The sequence below is a fragment of the Larus michahellis genome, chromosome 15 (assembly GCF_964199755.1).
Source record: "Larus michahellis chromosome 15, bLarMic1.1, whole genome shotgun sequence".
NCBI lineage: Eukaryota > Metazoa > Chordata > Aves > Charadriiformes > Laridae > Larus > Larus michahellis.
This window is the reverse complement of record NC_133910.1, coordinates 8,124,912-8,141,841: the sequence shown is the minus strand read 5'-3', so window position 1 is coordinate 8,141,841 and position 16,930 is coordinate 8,124,912. Positions and strand designations below refer to the sequence as shown.

The 16,930-nt window shown below is 48.5% G+C and overlaps 2 protein-coding genes across 2 annotated transcripts; both read right to left on the bottom strand.

Moving 5' to 3' along the window:
* Positions 1–720: 720 nt before the first annotated feature.
* Positions 721–6,469, bottom strand: LOC141751531 (torsin-1B-like). Its single transcript, XM_074608528.1, has 5 exons — positions 6,254–6,469; positions 5,466–5,731; positions 4,030–4,205; positions 2,913–3,040; positions 721–2,810 (listed from the first exon to the last, which is right to left on the bottom strand). The coding sequence occupies exons 1-5, from the start codon at positions 6,432–6,434 to the stop codon at positions 2,533–2,535; spliced, it is 1,029 nt and encodes a 342-aa protein (XP_074464629.1). The 5' UTR covers positions 6,435–6,469; the 3' UTR covers positions 721–2,532.
* Positions 6,470–7,183: 714 nt separating this feature from the next.
* On the bottom strand, positions 7,184–11,176 carry LOC141751544 (torsin-1A-like). The gene is made up of 5 exons (XM_074608557.1): positions 10,687–11,176; positions 9,230–9,498; positions 8,971–9,146; positions 7,902–8,029; positions 7,184–7,771 (listed from the first exon to the last, which is right to left on the bottom strand). Exons 1-5 carry the CDS (start codon positions 10,871–10,873, stop codon positions 7,527–7,529), a joined length of 1,005 nt encoding a protein of 334 aa, XP_074464658.1. The 5' UTR covers positions 10,874–11,176; the 3' UTR covers positions 7,184–7,526.
* Between the last annotated feature and the right edge of the window lie 5,754 nt (positions 11,177–16,930).

Below are 16,930 nucleotides of genomic sequence, written 5' to 3'. Positions count from 1 at the left end.
TTCATCTGCCTGCCATCCTGGGCCAAAGAGCCAAGCTGTCGAGCGTGCCGAGCGGCGCAGGCATAGTGCAAAGTCCTGATGAACAAGACAGCTTACGCTTCCCATATATGCTCCGTAATGAGTTTCCTTGTGCATCGTTACAGCACAACACATGGGTCACGACAGCGTGAACAACTGACTGTTGAGTGAGGTGTGAGCTGTTGCCAACAGCTGTACCTCACTTGAATTAGGCCGTTATTTACATACTGGCTTTTTTTCAGTGCTAGAGAGGCTGCAGATGCTCTGGCCCACGGAGATACGATGAAAGCCTGTAGCCCTATCGTGCCTTTGCCAGCTAGAGAAGAGGTGAAAAGCCACCTTGAATGACAGCTTTCCGGATGCAGCAGAGAGAGGAGGAACGGTTGTCCTGCAGTGCCTGGCATTATGGTAGGAGATAACCTGTTACTAAGCATGAAGCAGAGCAGGCAGAGGCTTTAAGCCTTTTTCAGAGGTGTGTGTTTCCACTGAGATATGGTGTTTCCACTGAGATATATTTAACTCTTGATTGCTGTTTGATGACTCAACATACTTTAGTTTCAACCGTCTATTTAATCTGCTTATCTATTGTTATAAACAATTTTTTAAGAATAAAGGAAGCTTAACAGAAAGCTGCAGTGCAGCTGATTGAAAACTACATAAACTAGTACTCTCTCATGGCTGAAAATTATTAAACCAAGAGAGAAAAGTGACTTAAGATTTATTCCAACCGCAGTACAGTAGTAATATAAAGTGTTTTGAAAGTGCACAAATATCTAGTATTTGGAGGACCTGAAACAGGATGCAGCATTTACACCCATGAGTTAAGTCAGTTAAGAGGCAAAACATTACACATGAGAAGCAACAGTCCAATGTCCCAAGGTTAATGGCTCGCTAGCATTTGGCTCTGGAGATTGTATCAGCGTGAACAGTTTGCCAACATTTGACAAATTCCATGTGGGGTTGTAAAAGACAATTGGCACTTTTAGTTTAGAGCTTAAATGCTAAGCTTTCTGTTGTAATTTGCATTAACATTGTTGAGACCTGTACGTTTTGCATCACATCTTAAAGCAAGTTTAGGTACAAATGAGGGAGTAAATGCTGCAGCACAAAAACAGCCCAATCCCTCATGCCAGTTTAAAAAAAACACACTACAATCAACCAAGTGATAGGCACTTCTGTCTTGCACTACAATATTTGACAAGTGATGGATGATGAAAGAGTTAAAGCTTGCAACAGAGTTTTAAACCCCAGCCTTACCAAGGGGGTGAAGGCTAAATCAATTTTTTCCCAGTTTCCTAACTCATCACTCACCCTTCCGCACAGACATTCTTTAATGTTATAAGCTACTATAAAACACACTTACCTAGTGAAGTGTGGGATTGTTGTTGATTGCCCCGGTTTCCCATATTCCCTTCTCTGTGGTTCTCTAGGAAGAGCTTTGTATTGCTGTTACTTACACTTCAGTATAAAAATACACTATTAAAAACAACTTCTGCCATGAAAGTGTCTTCCAAGCAAGGTGAGACTAGCATCACCCACTTCTAGGGTACTGGGTGCAGCTGGGAGGGACCGCTAAAGGTCTTGCAGACTTCAGGCCCAGGAGCCTGCACGCAGACGAACCTGACAAGCTGCAAGAGTCAAATCCTCCCGAGATTTTTTTCTAATTAAAAACAGGAGATTGGCCTAGTGTATTGGAACAGGCAGATCCCTCAGATGGGTCCCTCTGCTTAAGAAGACAAACACCCTGGAGTTACCACACAAATTCACTTAGCCTCCTTAGTTAGAAGAATATGAAGTTTCTTTTACAATTTCTTTTTTATCAAAGAAGCAGAGGGGCAAGCAGTTACTTCCCCCTACCCTTCTTTACTAGATAGTAACAGATTTCCCTGATCTCATCATGACTTTCCATATTACTGTAGCAGATGTGATACAATGCCACAGCTCAGACATAATCACGCCCTTCTGTCCCTGAATAGTTGATGCTCCTCTCTAGAAGCCACGACATCAGCCTGCTGTGAAGGAGGAAGCCTTCCACCATACCGTCCTCTTACTGACACATCAAGGTATTCACCCTTGCAGACACTCTCCGAGTCCTGAGCACCCCACACATCCCTTCATTTCGCTAGCCCATGAATGAGACCACATACAAGGCAGGGAATGCGACTGCCCAGAATTCCTCTGCTCTCCTTTGCTTTAGTTTAGTTGTTGTGGAAAGAGGAGTTAAATCCTTAATAATCCCAGCACTCGGAAGAATAAAGGCTGTAACCAGTGCTATACATGCCTCACGATCAGAAGTTCTCTATAGGTTAAAAGAAAAATAAAGGGGGCAACGTTTGGGTACCAGACAGTTCAGAGATGAACAGTGGGATGTTAAGTTAAAAAACCAAAAAGTTAAAAAGCCCACACAGGTCATTCTGGTATTTTCACCATACTCCCTGCAACAGTAAAAAAGCTTCAGTGCAAATGCACAGGTTTCCAAAAGCTCTGAAAGTGCTTTGGTGACCTGACGGGTAATCACCCCTTGGCTTTTGTATCTCTCAACACAAAGTCTTCATGAATATCCAGCTTGGCCTGTACAGTCTTGCAGCCTTTATCAGAGTAGATTTTCTGCTCTTTGGGGAAGAACGTCATCTCATCAGCCACTGCTTGAACAATCTTCTCATCGATGGCATAGCCACGGGCTGTCATTTCAGCCCTGACGCACATCTTCACGTGCTTGTGCTCCAGGGGCAGGAAGGGGATAAAGTAGTCAATGAGGTTCCTGTCGATGAGGCTGCTGTGCCACAGGCCACCTGCAGGAGACAGGGGAAAGGGAAAAGCAGGGCAGGGTCAAGAGATGAACCCCGTGTTATGAAGTAAAAGGAACTGCCCATTTTCTGGGGAAAGTGACTTACTGTTCTTGTTATTGAAGACTCCAACAGACAGCATGAGCTCCAGGTCCTTCAGCTGAATCTCTTCCCTGCGCTTTCCACTTGTCCAGAAGTCAAGGGCTGCTTTATTAATTAAGTCACCACCTGCGTTGCTATTCATGGAAGAAAAAAGAACAGTGGTGAACGCAGACACAACTGAACTAGAATTTATTTTTTAGACAGTTAGACATATTGCTAATCTTCTTGACATCAAACAAATCACCAAAACAGAAATCCTTAGGCAAAAATTTAGGGAAAGTCTCCAGTTCTTTAAGTAGCCATCAGTGTGTAGTGGGCTGACCTCGACCAGCAGCCCAAGCACCTACACCGCTTGCTTACTCCCTCCCACCTCAGCAGGATGAAAGGAGAAAATAAGAACAGAAGTGAGAAGACTTGTGTGTCAAGATAAAGACAGTTTAATAGGTAATGAGACAAGGAGGAAAAAGAAACCCAAGGAAGGCTAAAGAAATCACTCTCAAACCCCACAGTCAGATCAACGCCCAGGCAGTCTCTGAAGAACCGTCACGTGGGAAGCTGTACCCCCCCTTCTTTCTCTACACCAGTTTTTATTGTCAAGCATGACATTACATGGTATTGAATATTCCCCTGTCCAGTTCAGGTCAGCTGTCCCAGCTGCGTCCCCTCCCATCCTCTTGCCCACCCCAACTTACTCGCTGGGGGCATCAAAGGGAAAAGAGAAGGCCTTGAGGCTTTGCAAGCACCATCCAGCAACAATCAAAACATAGGTGCCTTATCAACGCTGGTTTTAGACACAAATCCAAAACACAGCACTAAACCAGCTGCTATGAAGACAGTTAACTCCAGTACATGGTGCATGCATCGCAGAGAACTTCCCCAGAATGTGAGCTCCCATACGATCCGTGCTCTGGGCCAGGCTCATGAGTTCAGCACACTGCAGTGGTCGGCTGCACCGCCTCAGACCTGCTCCACTACAGCCACGGGCCATGCAAGAGCTCACGGTGCTCCCCTCTGTCTTTACCAGAGTGGTTCTTTTGCTGTTCTTTGAATGAAGTCCCATAAGAACATCATAAACACAGATTTATCTCGGTATCTCAAAATGACCAAAATAGGTGCTACAGACCTGAGGAAGATGAAGATGGCTTTCCTGTAGGACACCCTATCAACCTGCTCGTAATAGTCTAAGAACGGCTTGATGGCATCAATGAGACCTGGATGCATTTTGTCCATCTCATCAAAAATGAAGATGGAGTGGGGACAGGCACTGACGTTGCCCCGAATCCAGTTCTGTAGCTGCTCCTGGAACAAGAGGTTGAAAAACACTTAAAAAACTAGGTCTCTTTGGGATGCACTGCAAAATACTTGTATGTGACAGCCTCTAGAGACACCCTTTCAAGTGTCAGCATCACACACTCACTGGTTATACTTTTTCCTGAAGAGAGGACCATAAACTCTGTGACTCGTCCCTTTAACATGTGACACAATTTAAATACGAATTCTTTTCCTGCTCACAGATGAGAGACTTCCTCATTCTTTCTGCTTTGTGTATGGTAAGGCACAAAACCCAAGCTGAGATGGGAAATCTTAAAGAAAAGAAAGCTGCTTTTTTGTTTGTTTTAAAAAAAAATAAAAAATCAGTGTTTCCTTTTTTATACAGAAACCACATCCTATCAGTTTTGGGCGCCTTCAAACATGAAGATCAGAAATCTAATGTCAAGGAATTAAGTCCCTTGAAAAATCTCTCATGTGAGCTACACTTCCTCATTGCCTAGTGCATGGTGGGTTGCCCCGGCCAGCAGCCAAGCCCCCCAGCAGGAGGGGCGAGAGAGGCGGAAGAATAAAAGCAAGAAAACTCACAGGCATTTTGATGGGTGATGGCAAGAGGGAAAAACAAGCAAAAGGAATCACTTACGTCCCCTGCCACATGCAGACACATGCCCAGCCAGTGTTAGAACACCTTGGAGGCCAACACCCCCCACTTTTTCCTTCTTTTACCCCAGTTTTTATTGCTGAGCATGACAGCATATGGTACGGAATATCCCTGTGGCTGACTGGGGTCACCTGTCCCAGCTGTGCCCCCTCCCAATCCCTTGTGCACCCCGGCCTGCTTGCTACGAGTGGGGGAAAAAAAAGCAAGTTTCAAGGCTGTGCAAGCACTGTTCAGTAACAGCCGGAACAGCACTGCGTTATCAACACTGCTTTGGCCACAAAGGCGAAACACGGCACCGCTATGGAGAAAGTACCTCCCTCCCTCCCAGCCAACCAGTACGTGCAGTTTTAATGATGGGATTCTCTCCTAACAGTCAGCACCGCAGGAATCAGCAGATGGCATCAGTGAGAGGACAGCACTAAGAAATTACTCTCAGTTTGCATTTCTTGGCATTTTGGTGCCTTTCACTTTCTGATTGCATTTCCTCCTCCACCTCTCCTGAGCACCAACTTCAGAAACACCCAGCTGTACACCTCCAGTTGTTAGGTATCTTGGGGGGGGCCTGTGCAGCACCCACCCCCATACTAGGGGATTTAGGGTCTCAGGGTAACCTTGTCTCCCCTCCTCACCTTGTAGAGCTTGACTTCGTCCTGGTGGGGGAAGTGCAGGGTGGCCAGGAAGAGATGGACGAACTTGCTGCGCAGGCCGGCAGGGTGGACGTGCTCCGCCAGAATCTGGCTGAGGAAGTTCTTGCCGGTGCCGGCCCAGCCGTGGAGTGAGAGCGTTAGTGGCTTCTTGGGGCTGGGGTTGTTGGTGAAGCCCATCACCGCCTTCAGCACCACATCCTTGGCCAGGTGCTGCCCGAAGAGCTTGGTGTCCAGCTGTGCCCTCAGCGCTGCGGGGAGAGGGAGAGCTCAGCATCGCATGGCCACCAATGGGTGCCGGTCACTGGCCACACACCAGGCAAGCTTGGCATGGCCACCAATGGGTGTCAGTCACCTGTCATGCACTGGGCAGGCTTGGCATGGCCACCAATGGGTGTCAGTCACCAGCCATGCACTGGGCAGGCTTGGCATGGCCACTACTGGGTGCCAGTCACCAGCCACTCAGGGGTTAGCTCAGCATGGCCACTCATGGGTGCTGGTCACCAGCCACCCACAGATGCCAGCCACCAGCCACGCACCACGCGAGCTCAGCATGGCCACCCAGAGGTGCCAGTCACCAGCCATGCACTGGGCAAGCTTGGCATGGCCCGCCATGGGCACCGGTCACCGGCCACCCACCAGGCGAGCTCAGCGTGGCCACAGCTGGGCATAGGTCTCAGCATGGCACGGCCACTGCCAGATACACCGAGGGCTGCCCCGCGCCAGGGCTGGGGACCCAGCGCGGCCCGCCGCGCCCCGTGCCCTCCCCGTACCGGTGGCGTTGATGCGGTGCCCGTCGCTGGGGCAGCACTCCACGTAGCTGCAGTAGAAGTTGGGGTGGGACAGGTAGCCGGTGAGGGCCCAGGCGACGCCGATAGCCAGGCTGACGCTGAGCGGCTCCAGCGCCGCCAGCCCCGGCAGCAGCAGCCAGAGCAGCCCGGCCGCCCGCAGCATGGCGGCTCCGCGCCCGGCCCCGCTTCCGCCCGCCGCCGCGGGGCAAACCGCCGCCCCGCCCGTAGCCGCCGCCGCCATCTTTGTGAAGGGCAAGGCCGGCCTTTCCCTGCCCGGCTGATGACGTCGGCAGGCCGTGACGTAGCGCGGTGTGTGGGGATGACGTTAGGGGCGCTGCGTGACGGCATTATCAGCCTCAGGCAGTGGGGGGGGGAGGCGCAGGGCACCCTCACCGCCTCCATTGCCTCAGCTCCCCTCAGCGTGAGCTGGGCCCCGTCCCAGCCGTCACCCCTCTGAGTGACCCGGGCCCCATCCTCTGTCCCCGTCCCTCCCCTGCACACACCGTGTCTCCCTGCGAGGCCCCGGCACAGCGGCTGCTCCCCATCCCGAGCCGCAGCCAGGAGCCTCCACTCCCTCTGTCCCCACCAGCGGCGGGGGCTGACAGGCCACGGTCGGGAGCGTGCAGCCATCAGTGGGTGCATCGGGCCCAGCAAACACGGAGGAGCTGCCCAAGGCCTGCAGGAGAAACGGCGTGGGGACACGGTGTGGAGGTTGGGAGGGGTTTTTTTTTGCATCTTTTCCATTTGCCCGTCAGCGGCACCGGCACACGGCAACCCCTGTGGAAACCCTTCGTGCTTGGGTTTCCACACCTGTACAGCAGGAGCAGCGGTGCTGATCTGCTGTGTGACTTCTGTGAGATACACGGGGCACAGCCAGTGTAAAACAGACTGATAGTGAAAGTGTTATTTATTAACAGATTTTATTAATTAGGCCAATGCTAGAACTTAAGGTGCAAACACTCTGGCCACAATAGTGGGAGATTTTCCTCTCTAAAATGCTTTATTGGGGAATGTTTCTGTGGCAAGGAGAGCAAACCTCATCTGCCACGTATGTCCCTCTTCTGTGTACTCTATACAGTATTGTTGCAGTGTCCTATGTATTTATTTATTCAAGAGCTTGACAAAAGGTGCCTCTGGTATGGGACAGCCTGAGTCCCTTCGAGGAAGAGTGTGTAGACTGAGCTGCAGGGAGGGGAGTTACTGGTTCTTTCTTCTGCTGTGGTCTTGTAACAAGAAGACGGGGGGCTTGTAGTGCCTAGATGCTCAGACTCACTCTGGAGGCTACAGTCTTGCAGCCTTTGCTGGAGTAGAGTCTTTCTTCGCTGGGGTAGTCGGTCATTGCCAAGGCAATCTCTGCAATGAGGTCTTCATCCTCGGGATGCCCTTGCACGTGCAGCTCCTGCCGGACACACTCTTTCACATGTTTATATTCAAGAGGAAGGAAAGGGATGAAATAGTCGATCAGGTTCTTCTGGATCAGTTGACTGTGAAAGAAACCGCCTGGAAGAGAGAATGGGAGCTTTACCATTGGAGTGCTGCGGAGGCCAGTGTGTTGCTGCCCGCTTCATGGATCATTTTGCAGAAGACATCAGCATTCCTGGGACTGAGCCCTGAGCCCAGAGGTACTCACTGTCTCTGTTCCTGAAAATTTCCTCTGAAAGCAGATACTGGAGCTTCTTCACAGGAATGTCTTCTCTTCTCTTCTGCCTTCTCCAGTAATCGAGGGCAATCTCTGCTACTTTATCTCCACCTGCATTGCTGTTAGGAAGGAGATTCACTGGCTCATTAGAGCTGTATCTTTGCCATCTTTATTGCTCAGATCTCGGCGGTTGTTTAAGTCACTCTGTGTGAATCTGCACTGGAGTGGAGGTGACATGTCCCTACATGTGGGTGTTACATGATGGGAAGTGACAAGGACCATGCTATCTCCCAAATGACAGCAGTGTCTGATGGAGACTGATGAGCTCTCCTCTGGCACAGTGGCTTCAGCTACTGCGTTTGTCATTTCAGCAGACATGGGGATTGGTCACGCTGCCAGGTGTACCAAGAGGCTCACTAACAAGCTGCTAATCACAGTCCTAATTGCTGTCTCAGGCAGAAATAGGTAGTTGGCCATGTGTTTGAACATAAAGGCATTTGAGAGGTATGCCAGCCCAAAGCTTGGCGTTTGGGCTTGCTTCAGTCATGTGCTGTGAACTAGAGCTAGGGTGATCCTCAGCAAAGGGATTTCCCAGGAATAATACCTGGAGGAATTGTGCTCCCTTGATCTGTGTATGCAAGTGGTCTTCAGCAGGTGAGTTTTCCCTGCTCTGCATCTAAAGAGCTCCCTAGCAGAGTCCTACCCATCTTATAAAGAACTTTCTGCCTAATGGTGGGGTTATAGAGCTGGAGAAAACAAATTTACTGACCACTGTGGAAGTGGCATCTCCAGCACTTTTGGAAACCACTTGTCCGTTTCCCATTCACTTGAGGAATGCGAGCCTTTTCCGTGCAGGGACAGCTCACTTCTCTTTATAGAGTGAGATCTGTCAGGCATGATGGCTGGGCACGTTCATTGACAACATGTCTGTAAAGACAGGCAGCAAGGGACCTTGAGCTGCTTGGCCACGCTGCAGTCAGCCTCAAACCTATCAGCAGCTGTTACTCCCTTTGTCCCTGCTGATTCTGTGGGACTGTAATTCCCTTTTGGCTTTCCTTACTTCAGAAAGATGAAGATTGCCTTGCCATAATAAACACCATCGATCTCTTCATGGTAGCCGAGGAATGGCATGATAGAGTCTATCAGGCCATGAGGCATCTGATCCATTTCAGAGAAGATAAAAAGGGACCTTGGACAGGCACTGACATTGCCCCGGATCCAATTCTGTAGCTGCTCCTGTGAGACAGAGGCAAAATTATCTGGGATTTGCACTCACAGTTGCAGATAAATTGGAGAAAGTGAGATAAAGCTGGAAGTACCTTATAGAGATGGACATGTGAAAGGTGTGGGAAATGCAGTACTGTGTTGAAGTGGTGCACAAACCTCTGTCTTGGTATATTAAGCTGATAGAGGTTTTCTGCAATGATGCTGCTGACAAACGTTTTGCCTGTTCCAGTCCAGCCATGGAAGGACATCACCAAGGGCTTCCTGGGCCGTTTGCTGTGCGTATTTGCACTCAGAGCTCTCAGAACTATCTGGACAGCAAGATGCTGGCCAAATACTTTTCGGTCCAAATCCATCTTTATAACTGAAGGAATAAGGGGAGAGAAGAATCACAAAATGCCAGAAAGTTCCTTCCTTTTTTTCTTTTCTTTTTTTTTTTTTTTTTTTGTTGCAGCTGAATGACCATCAGGGAGAACAAATGTTTGCTGCCCTCTGGCCATGACAAGATTGTGAATCCGCAGAGAATCCAACTGAAGAGAAAACTCATGAATCAGACTCTTGATGGCATTTATGGGAAGCAAGCAGTTAGTATGAGATAGGCAGGAGTCCCAGCGGTATTGTGGCTACTGCCTCCTATAAAGTCCTGGGATGGGATCTACTGTATTTGCAGAGGCTTGTTCACTGCATGTGCTAAATTCTCGTTAACTGTTTTTGTGGCATCTAGCATACCTCGCATTTATAGAAAAATGTGCTTCTGTTGCTATAGAAAGTTCTCTTAAAAAGTACCACAACTGGTGTTTCAGTGGCTAAAGTACTAGGAACAGCCTGTCTGTACGCAGCAGATCCAGAGGTGGTAGGAAGCGACATATTGAAGTACCTGGAAGCACACAGGTCTCCAACAGCTGAGGATTTGTTTTGAAATCTGTGGCCTAGCACTGAAATGAAGCAATATTTGTAATCCCATGACAAAGGGAAGGGGGATTTCCAGGTGGCAGGATCAGGAGTTTATGGTTAAAAGGTCACATAAGCTCTTTTTCAGACTATGCACTAGTTCCCCGCAGGCAGGGTGAAACAACCCTTCCTTCCCCAGTCGCTGGGGACTGCCAGCCTGCTTGTCTCAGGGGAGTGAAGCAGCGTGCTTTGAATCTAGACCTACCACTAATTGCTACTCATTTGACATGTATTACAGGCAACCACCAACTGGGGTGTGGGATACCGCTGGGTGTCCGTCTGAAGAAGATGTGGGATTATTTCTTTAGCTCTTAGCCTTCAGTTCACCTCCAGAATTTTGCCTCCTTCTGCCAATATAAACCAAGACACCAGCAAGGAAAATGCTGCCATGAGAAGCAGGGTACGTGACCACTTGTGGGATAAGCAATATTAGGTTAGTACAGCCTTTGCCTTGTAGAGCCACTGTGGGCGGTAACTCTTACCTTTCCACAACCATCCCAAAGGATACTGGCATGAAAAAGGAAGCCCTGACCACCCTGGGAAGGATCATCAGCTGGTCTCACTGACAACTTGGCTCAGGGTGCCCTTGCCACTGCCTTACCTGATAAATTCAGTGTGTCCTCCATATTGCAGCACTCCAGGAGACTGCACTTGAGCCAGGAGTGAGGGGAGAGGAGCTGCCAAGCGACAGCAGCACCACCCATGAAGACTGAAGTGCTGAGAGGGTCCAAAGCTGGCGTAAAAGTGGGCACAAGAATAAAGAATACAGCAGCATTCATAAGCTTCATGGTGGGAACTGAAAGCCAGCCTGGCTCAGCAGGAAAGGAAAGTGAAACAGAAGTTGCAGAGTAACTTCCTGAAGTGTGGGGCCCGAGGCTGTTCGAGAGGATGGAAGCCAAGTCTCCTGTAAGCTGGAGGTGTTAATGAGTTAACAGACTTATCACACTGCTCCTGGAGAACTGGAAGTGTTGTGAGCAGGGCGTCTCTGCATGGGTAGAGTGAGAGTTTCATCAGAACAATCCCAGCTCCGAGGGGTGAAGGACTGGAACCTCACTGCATCTTAACCAAGGTGCTAATTGGTCTGGTGATTAACCAAGAACACAGTGATGCTTGGTTTGGGCTTAGTTCAGAGCGGGTTGTGCACCTAGCATCACAGAGCCCAAGATTCTGTAGCAGTGGCTGGAGCTCTGCAACTCACAGGACTGAACGTGTCAGAAAGCTGCTTTAATAAAACCAAGTTCTCAGTGCAGATATTTTGTCCTGACAACTTCATGAAGCGTGTTTGCAAAGGGGAAGGACAGACACCGAAATATTTTCTCAGCAAACACTCTTTTTTTTTTTTTTAAATGAAAAAAATGTGAAGAGCACTTTTAAGTAATTCTCATTTTATTTTTAAAAATCTCATTGGAAAAGCACTGAGCAGCATCATTTATTATTCAAAATACATGCTCGAGATTTGGTGTCTCACTTGAAACGGGTGCCCTGTGCTGATGGCTGCCGAGCACCCGGGAATCCCTGTTGTTCCCTGTTTTGAGAGAGTCCTCCCTGTCAGCTGCCATTGAGTCTTGAGTTTGGCACAGCTTAGACTCTTGGCTTGTGATTCCAAGGTAGTTTGCCCAGATGATTCACCTACGGAGGGGTGTCCTCAAAGCCCCGGGGTTTGGGCTGCTGAGGAGTTAACACCTGAGGAGCAGGGCTTGCGGGGCTTTCCGCCTGCAATTGCTCTATTAGGAGACCCAGAGGCTGCATAGAGGCCAGAGGAGAGCATTGGCAGTGGCATATGCAGGTTTACATGTTGCCTGGACTCCGTCAGAACTCTCTTAAAGTCAGCTCAAGTTATATTTGCACAAAGGCGGTTTAATATCGCTAAAAAAATGCTGGGAATTTTCCAGTCGACTCCGTTTCCTTGATGCAGCAGTCCTCTGCGTTTGTCTGCGCTGAACGCTAGATGGGGCGTCAGACACAGATTTTAGCCCAGGATTTGCAGGGTGGAACAACTTTTGCAGAAAACTGAGAAAAACGGAGGAGAGAGTGCACATCTGCAGCGCTGACCGCTTGTGTTATGAAACGTGATTTCTTGGGACACCACACAACCCAGCCCTCATGGCTGCTCAGGCTTCACAGAGGGCAAGAGTTTCCCAGGCAATATCGGCAGGGGACCGAGAACAGCCAAAATCATCTTATAAAAATGGGGAGTTTGAATAAAGAAATGAGGCTGTTTAGCTGGGATCTGTAGATTTTCTTGGCTGTACATGTGAATGAAAGGTGCGAGCAGGTTGGGTTGCCCACTTTACAGACTTCAGCAGGTATTTCACCGTTCCTGTGTAGAAGCGGAGCGTGGTCCCATAAACGCTGAAATGGATTGTCACCCCTGAATCTCTCTGGAATGAAAGTGTAGCGCCAACTCATGTCATACAAAGGGTGAATCTGTTTCACAGTTTATGGTCCATGCTTTCAAACCCAGCTGGCATGGAGCCTCTTCTGACCGATGTGTAAAGGGGGTGATGAGATGTCCATATTAAATTTTTCATTGTGGTCTTGTGTCATTTCACAAGGTCTCACCAGTCTGGAAGGGACTACATCTCCCAAAATGCAGATAGGAAGTCCAAAGTGATATGCTAGAAACAACACAGAAAAGGAGAATTACCTCATCTATGCAAAAAGAAGGAGTAGCATGGGAGACATCTATAGATCTTCTCTTTTCCATGTGGGAGGGAGGTGGCATATATTTCCTATACAACAATAGGATGTATGCTGCATAACAGGTACCAGATGGGTGTTTAAATAACCTTCAGCTGCAACATGTCATGCTGTTATCTCATTATCCCTTACAAGTTAAATGGGTTCAAGCTGGGCCCGGACATGGATGAGATGTCTAATAGCGGTGGTGGGGCTGACATTGATGGCAATTTCCTTGAACAGCTGTCTGGAAGCTCCGAGTGGAGCACAGACCCTGCAACACGCACTCCACCGTGCAACGTCTTGTCGCCTGTTGTGTGTGCTGATGAACATGTTGTTCTTCTCTCTCAGCGCCCTCCTGTGCCCTGGGCACAGAATTGGCTTCCTGTCGTGTATTCACGCTGGCCCCCGACCAGCACAGGGGATGGTGATGGTCAGCCAGCAGTGGGTCATCTTGAATCAGTTACCACAAGCTGTAAGTACTGAAAATTTGTAGCTGAGAAGAACTGTCAAAAAGCGTTGGTTTGGGGTATCCATGATTTGCGGTGCTGGTCAGCGGTGGAAGTGGTGCGGTGGGAAGGTGAGGGTGTGGGAGAGGTAAGGACATGCGGGGATTGCAGGAAGAGGGAAGGTAGGGATTTGGGGAGCAGTGGTATGAGCTGGAGGATATGGGGTGTTTGAAGTGTTCGGAGTGCTAAAGCTGTTGTGATAGGGGAGGTAGTGGAGATGGGGTGGGTGTGTTCAAAGGGAGAGATAAGGGATGCAGATGTGGAGTACTTAAGGCCAAGGGTGAGGAGAGAAGAAAGTTCCAGATGAGAGCTTTGCCTGGCCTTACTCCGCTTTCGGTGTGTTGAAATTTTCTGTCACCCAGCCATGGTTTGATTTGTGCATTGTTGGTTTAGAGTCAGCATTCTCAGGACTTTGGGCTTCCAGCTCCATGGCAGGGAGCCTAGAGAATTTGGGATATGGCTGGTTAGCATGGCTTTCTGATCACTGCAGCATACCTCGCAGCTGGCTGGAGAGCCAAGAAACGTAATGTCTCCAGCCAGGAGACAGGGTGCTGGGCATCGGTGTTGCAGCCCTGCCTTGAGTTAATGGAATGCAAGAGGTTTCCAGGTAAGAGTTGTAAGGTCAATGAATGCTTTTTCCAGAAAAAGTCTGCATTTTTGTTGGACAAGGTTTCAGGTCCTCAATGTTTCCAGGTGCTTTATGAAAGAGGTTTGGTAATGTGACTGCTGTTTTACATGAAGCGCTAGGCTGGCAAAGAGGTTCTCACTGAGGGTTTCTAATTGGACAAGAAGAAGTGAGAGACTCTATTTTCCCTATGTTCAGTTTAATTTCTACCTGAACATATCTCTGTCCGCATCTTCTCTTCTCTCCCTGCCTTCTGACTTGGGCAAGATGTTCTCTAATGCTCCGTGGTTTGGGTTTGTTTTCTTTCCCTTCTTCAAATTCAGCATCATTTTCCAAATGCTCCTTTTCCTAAAAATAGAGATGAGGCAGGGACAGGAAAGGGCTGCCACTGACGTACATTGAGATCTTTTAAGGGTGAGATTGCGGTGGGCTTTATCCAAATACAGAGCCTGGCTAAGCTCTGAGGATGATACTAATGCTGTGGGAAGGCTCTGACTCACTGGAATGTGTTCATTGACCTTTCTATAGTGTGACAGTAGCAATAACACAAGACACCGAAATCTACATTAATGTTGAGCAAACATTGTCTAATCCTAGCAACACCCAGGGAGTCAAGAGACTGTGTCATCCTTCTCTTGCAGGTAGGAAAATTGAGGTTTGCAGATGATGAAAGTTCTTCTTAACATGGCATTTCATAGCAAAGGGTTTAGCAATTCTGGTCTGTCTTTGAAATCTTTACTCAAGAGCTTGAGCCATGATTTGCCTTGGGCAGGCTTGAAAATCCTTGTCTGTGGTACGAAAATCAGAGTCCTTTGGGACAGTGTGTGCTGCTGTGCTGTGTGAAGAGGGACAGTCCAACAAGGAAAGGTATGGATGTGCTTGGGATTTGAGTGAAGTGGGACATCATACACAAGTCTAAATAAATCTGCCCAGGTGAAAGAATTCCTTTGATCATGTCTGAACCCTTGTAAAATTCTGATGTAGGGGGTTTTTTTGTCTGCATGCTGTCTCTAGAAAATACAATTGAGGTTCTTCCCTACAAGAAGAGAAAAGGATTTCCCATATGGATGGTCAACTGTAAAGCCCTTTTCCCGGAGCCTGTATTGCAGTCAGAGACCAGAGTCTCCCTGTGCTGGACAAGCAGAATGAATCACCAGCCCTAGGGACCTCACAGTGTTTGGATGCAATGGTGGTTCCAGACCAGAGCTTTACCTGGTCTACACTGGTATGGCCCCTACCCAGAGCCACGTACAGCAGCTGAAGATCAAGCAAGATTTATCAGTGCTGCTGATGCCCTTTGGCTCATGGTGAATGCTGACAATCTCTGCAGAGGGAGACAAATGTGATTTTTTTTTTTTTTTTTTAATCTGATATCAAGTGGTTTTCAGCAGGTGGAGCTAGGTTGTGTTACCTGGTAGGGACAGGAGTGAGAGGAGGGGTTTAAAGCCATGCTTGATCTACAGCATCAGTGTGGGTGAGGGAAGCAGCTGTCTCACATTTCTTGCCTCCCGTGGGAACCTCCTTGAAAGGTAATGTTTTATAGATAAAAGTGCAAGGTGACAAGCTAGCAGGGCATTTGTTTGCTCTTTATTTGGTGAGACCTGCTGCTGAAACCTGTTTGATCTTTCAGTCATGCCAACTGCATCAAGCAATGATGGATGGAGTAGGCCTTTCTCAGAACAAGCACAGGGAGTTATTTAAGTGCCTGGCAGCCAAACTGGCTCTGTGCCTCCACAGGCCACTGTGTGCTCCAGAGGGAGAAGGAATGGAGAGAGGCAGCTCTTTGGCTTTGGAGAAAAACGAGAGGTTTCTGTTCATCTGAATGGGAGATGCCAGGGCTGACATAGTGACAGGCTTTGAGGAGAACAGAGTTTTTTAATTTGTAGCTGGGTGATCTTAACAGGTGTCCATTTCTACAATGGCTTTTCATGGCATAGACACACTCCAAGCTCATGTAGTTTTGAAAAGGTTAAGGCATAGCTTGGAGAAAATTGCTGTTAAGAGTTTAAATACCAGTGTTGCAAGGACACCGGGGCTCATGTGGGTGTTTTATGTGCTGGCTTGGGTGTCTCCTGTTGCAGGGTGAGAGGATACAGCAGCTCAGTGTCTAATGGTACCACCCAAAGCCAGGTGCAAATAAGCAGCAGCAGCCACCAATGGACCATGCAAATCCACCTGGGCTGGCAGCTGCGAGAGGCACCCTCGGGGCAGGAAACAAGGAAAGCAAAGCAGGGTGCTGGGATCGGTGTTTTACCAGCCTCCCCTTTTCACCCCTCGCTGGGGAAGAGTCAGCTTTGCCTAATTGCCTCTGGGTTCTGATTTCAAGGCCTCTGTTGTGCAAGATCGAGATGAATAATGTATGAAGTGGTAGAGATAGAGCCACTGGATGGGCTATCGGGTTGCACTTGCATGCTGGCAGTTAGACTCTGTTTTGACTTGTAAACTAAACACTCATGGTGCAGACATCCTCAGTGGTTTAGTGATTAGATCTGGGGACTGCACTGGGCCTCCAGGGGTCAAGTCACGGTGCTGTCACCCAGCTCTGGGTAAGTAACGTCATCTGTTCTTCCTAATCCGCCGTGTGTCTCTCCATGACATGAACAAGAGGGGAAGGAGATCCCATAAAAAGATTATCATCATCTTAATTTAAATTGTGTTTCATGATGGAACCTATTGTCCCACGAAGTAATTTAATTTTAGCAGTTTGGACAATGGACTTGACATGTGTAATCATGAAGCATTACTGTCACATATGACAACAAATTTGCAAGAAAGAGAATTAAACCTTGTTCTGTAGGTCCCTCATTGGTAAGACAGGGATGTTGTGAGACTTGGATTGCACTCGCTTCAATCCTGCCTTTAGGTTTTCCCCTTCTCTTTAAAATTGAGCTCAGAGTCTGAAACTGGAGAGTGTTCCTGTTTGGCTTTGACTGGCCTCCAGTCTGGGTCTGGGACCTGCTTTTTGGTTTTGTTCTCCAGGCTGGCTTGGAAGCAGCTGGAGTGCAGTAGCTCTCGTGTGAGCCCGTCTGCTG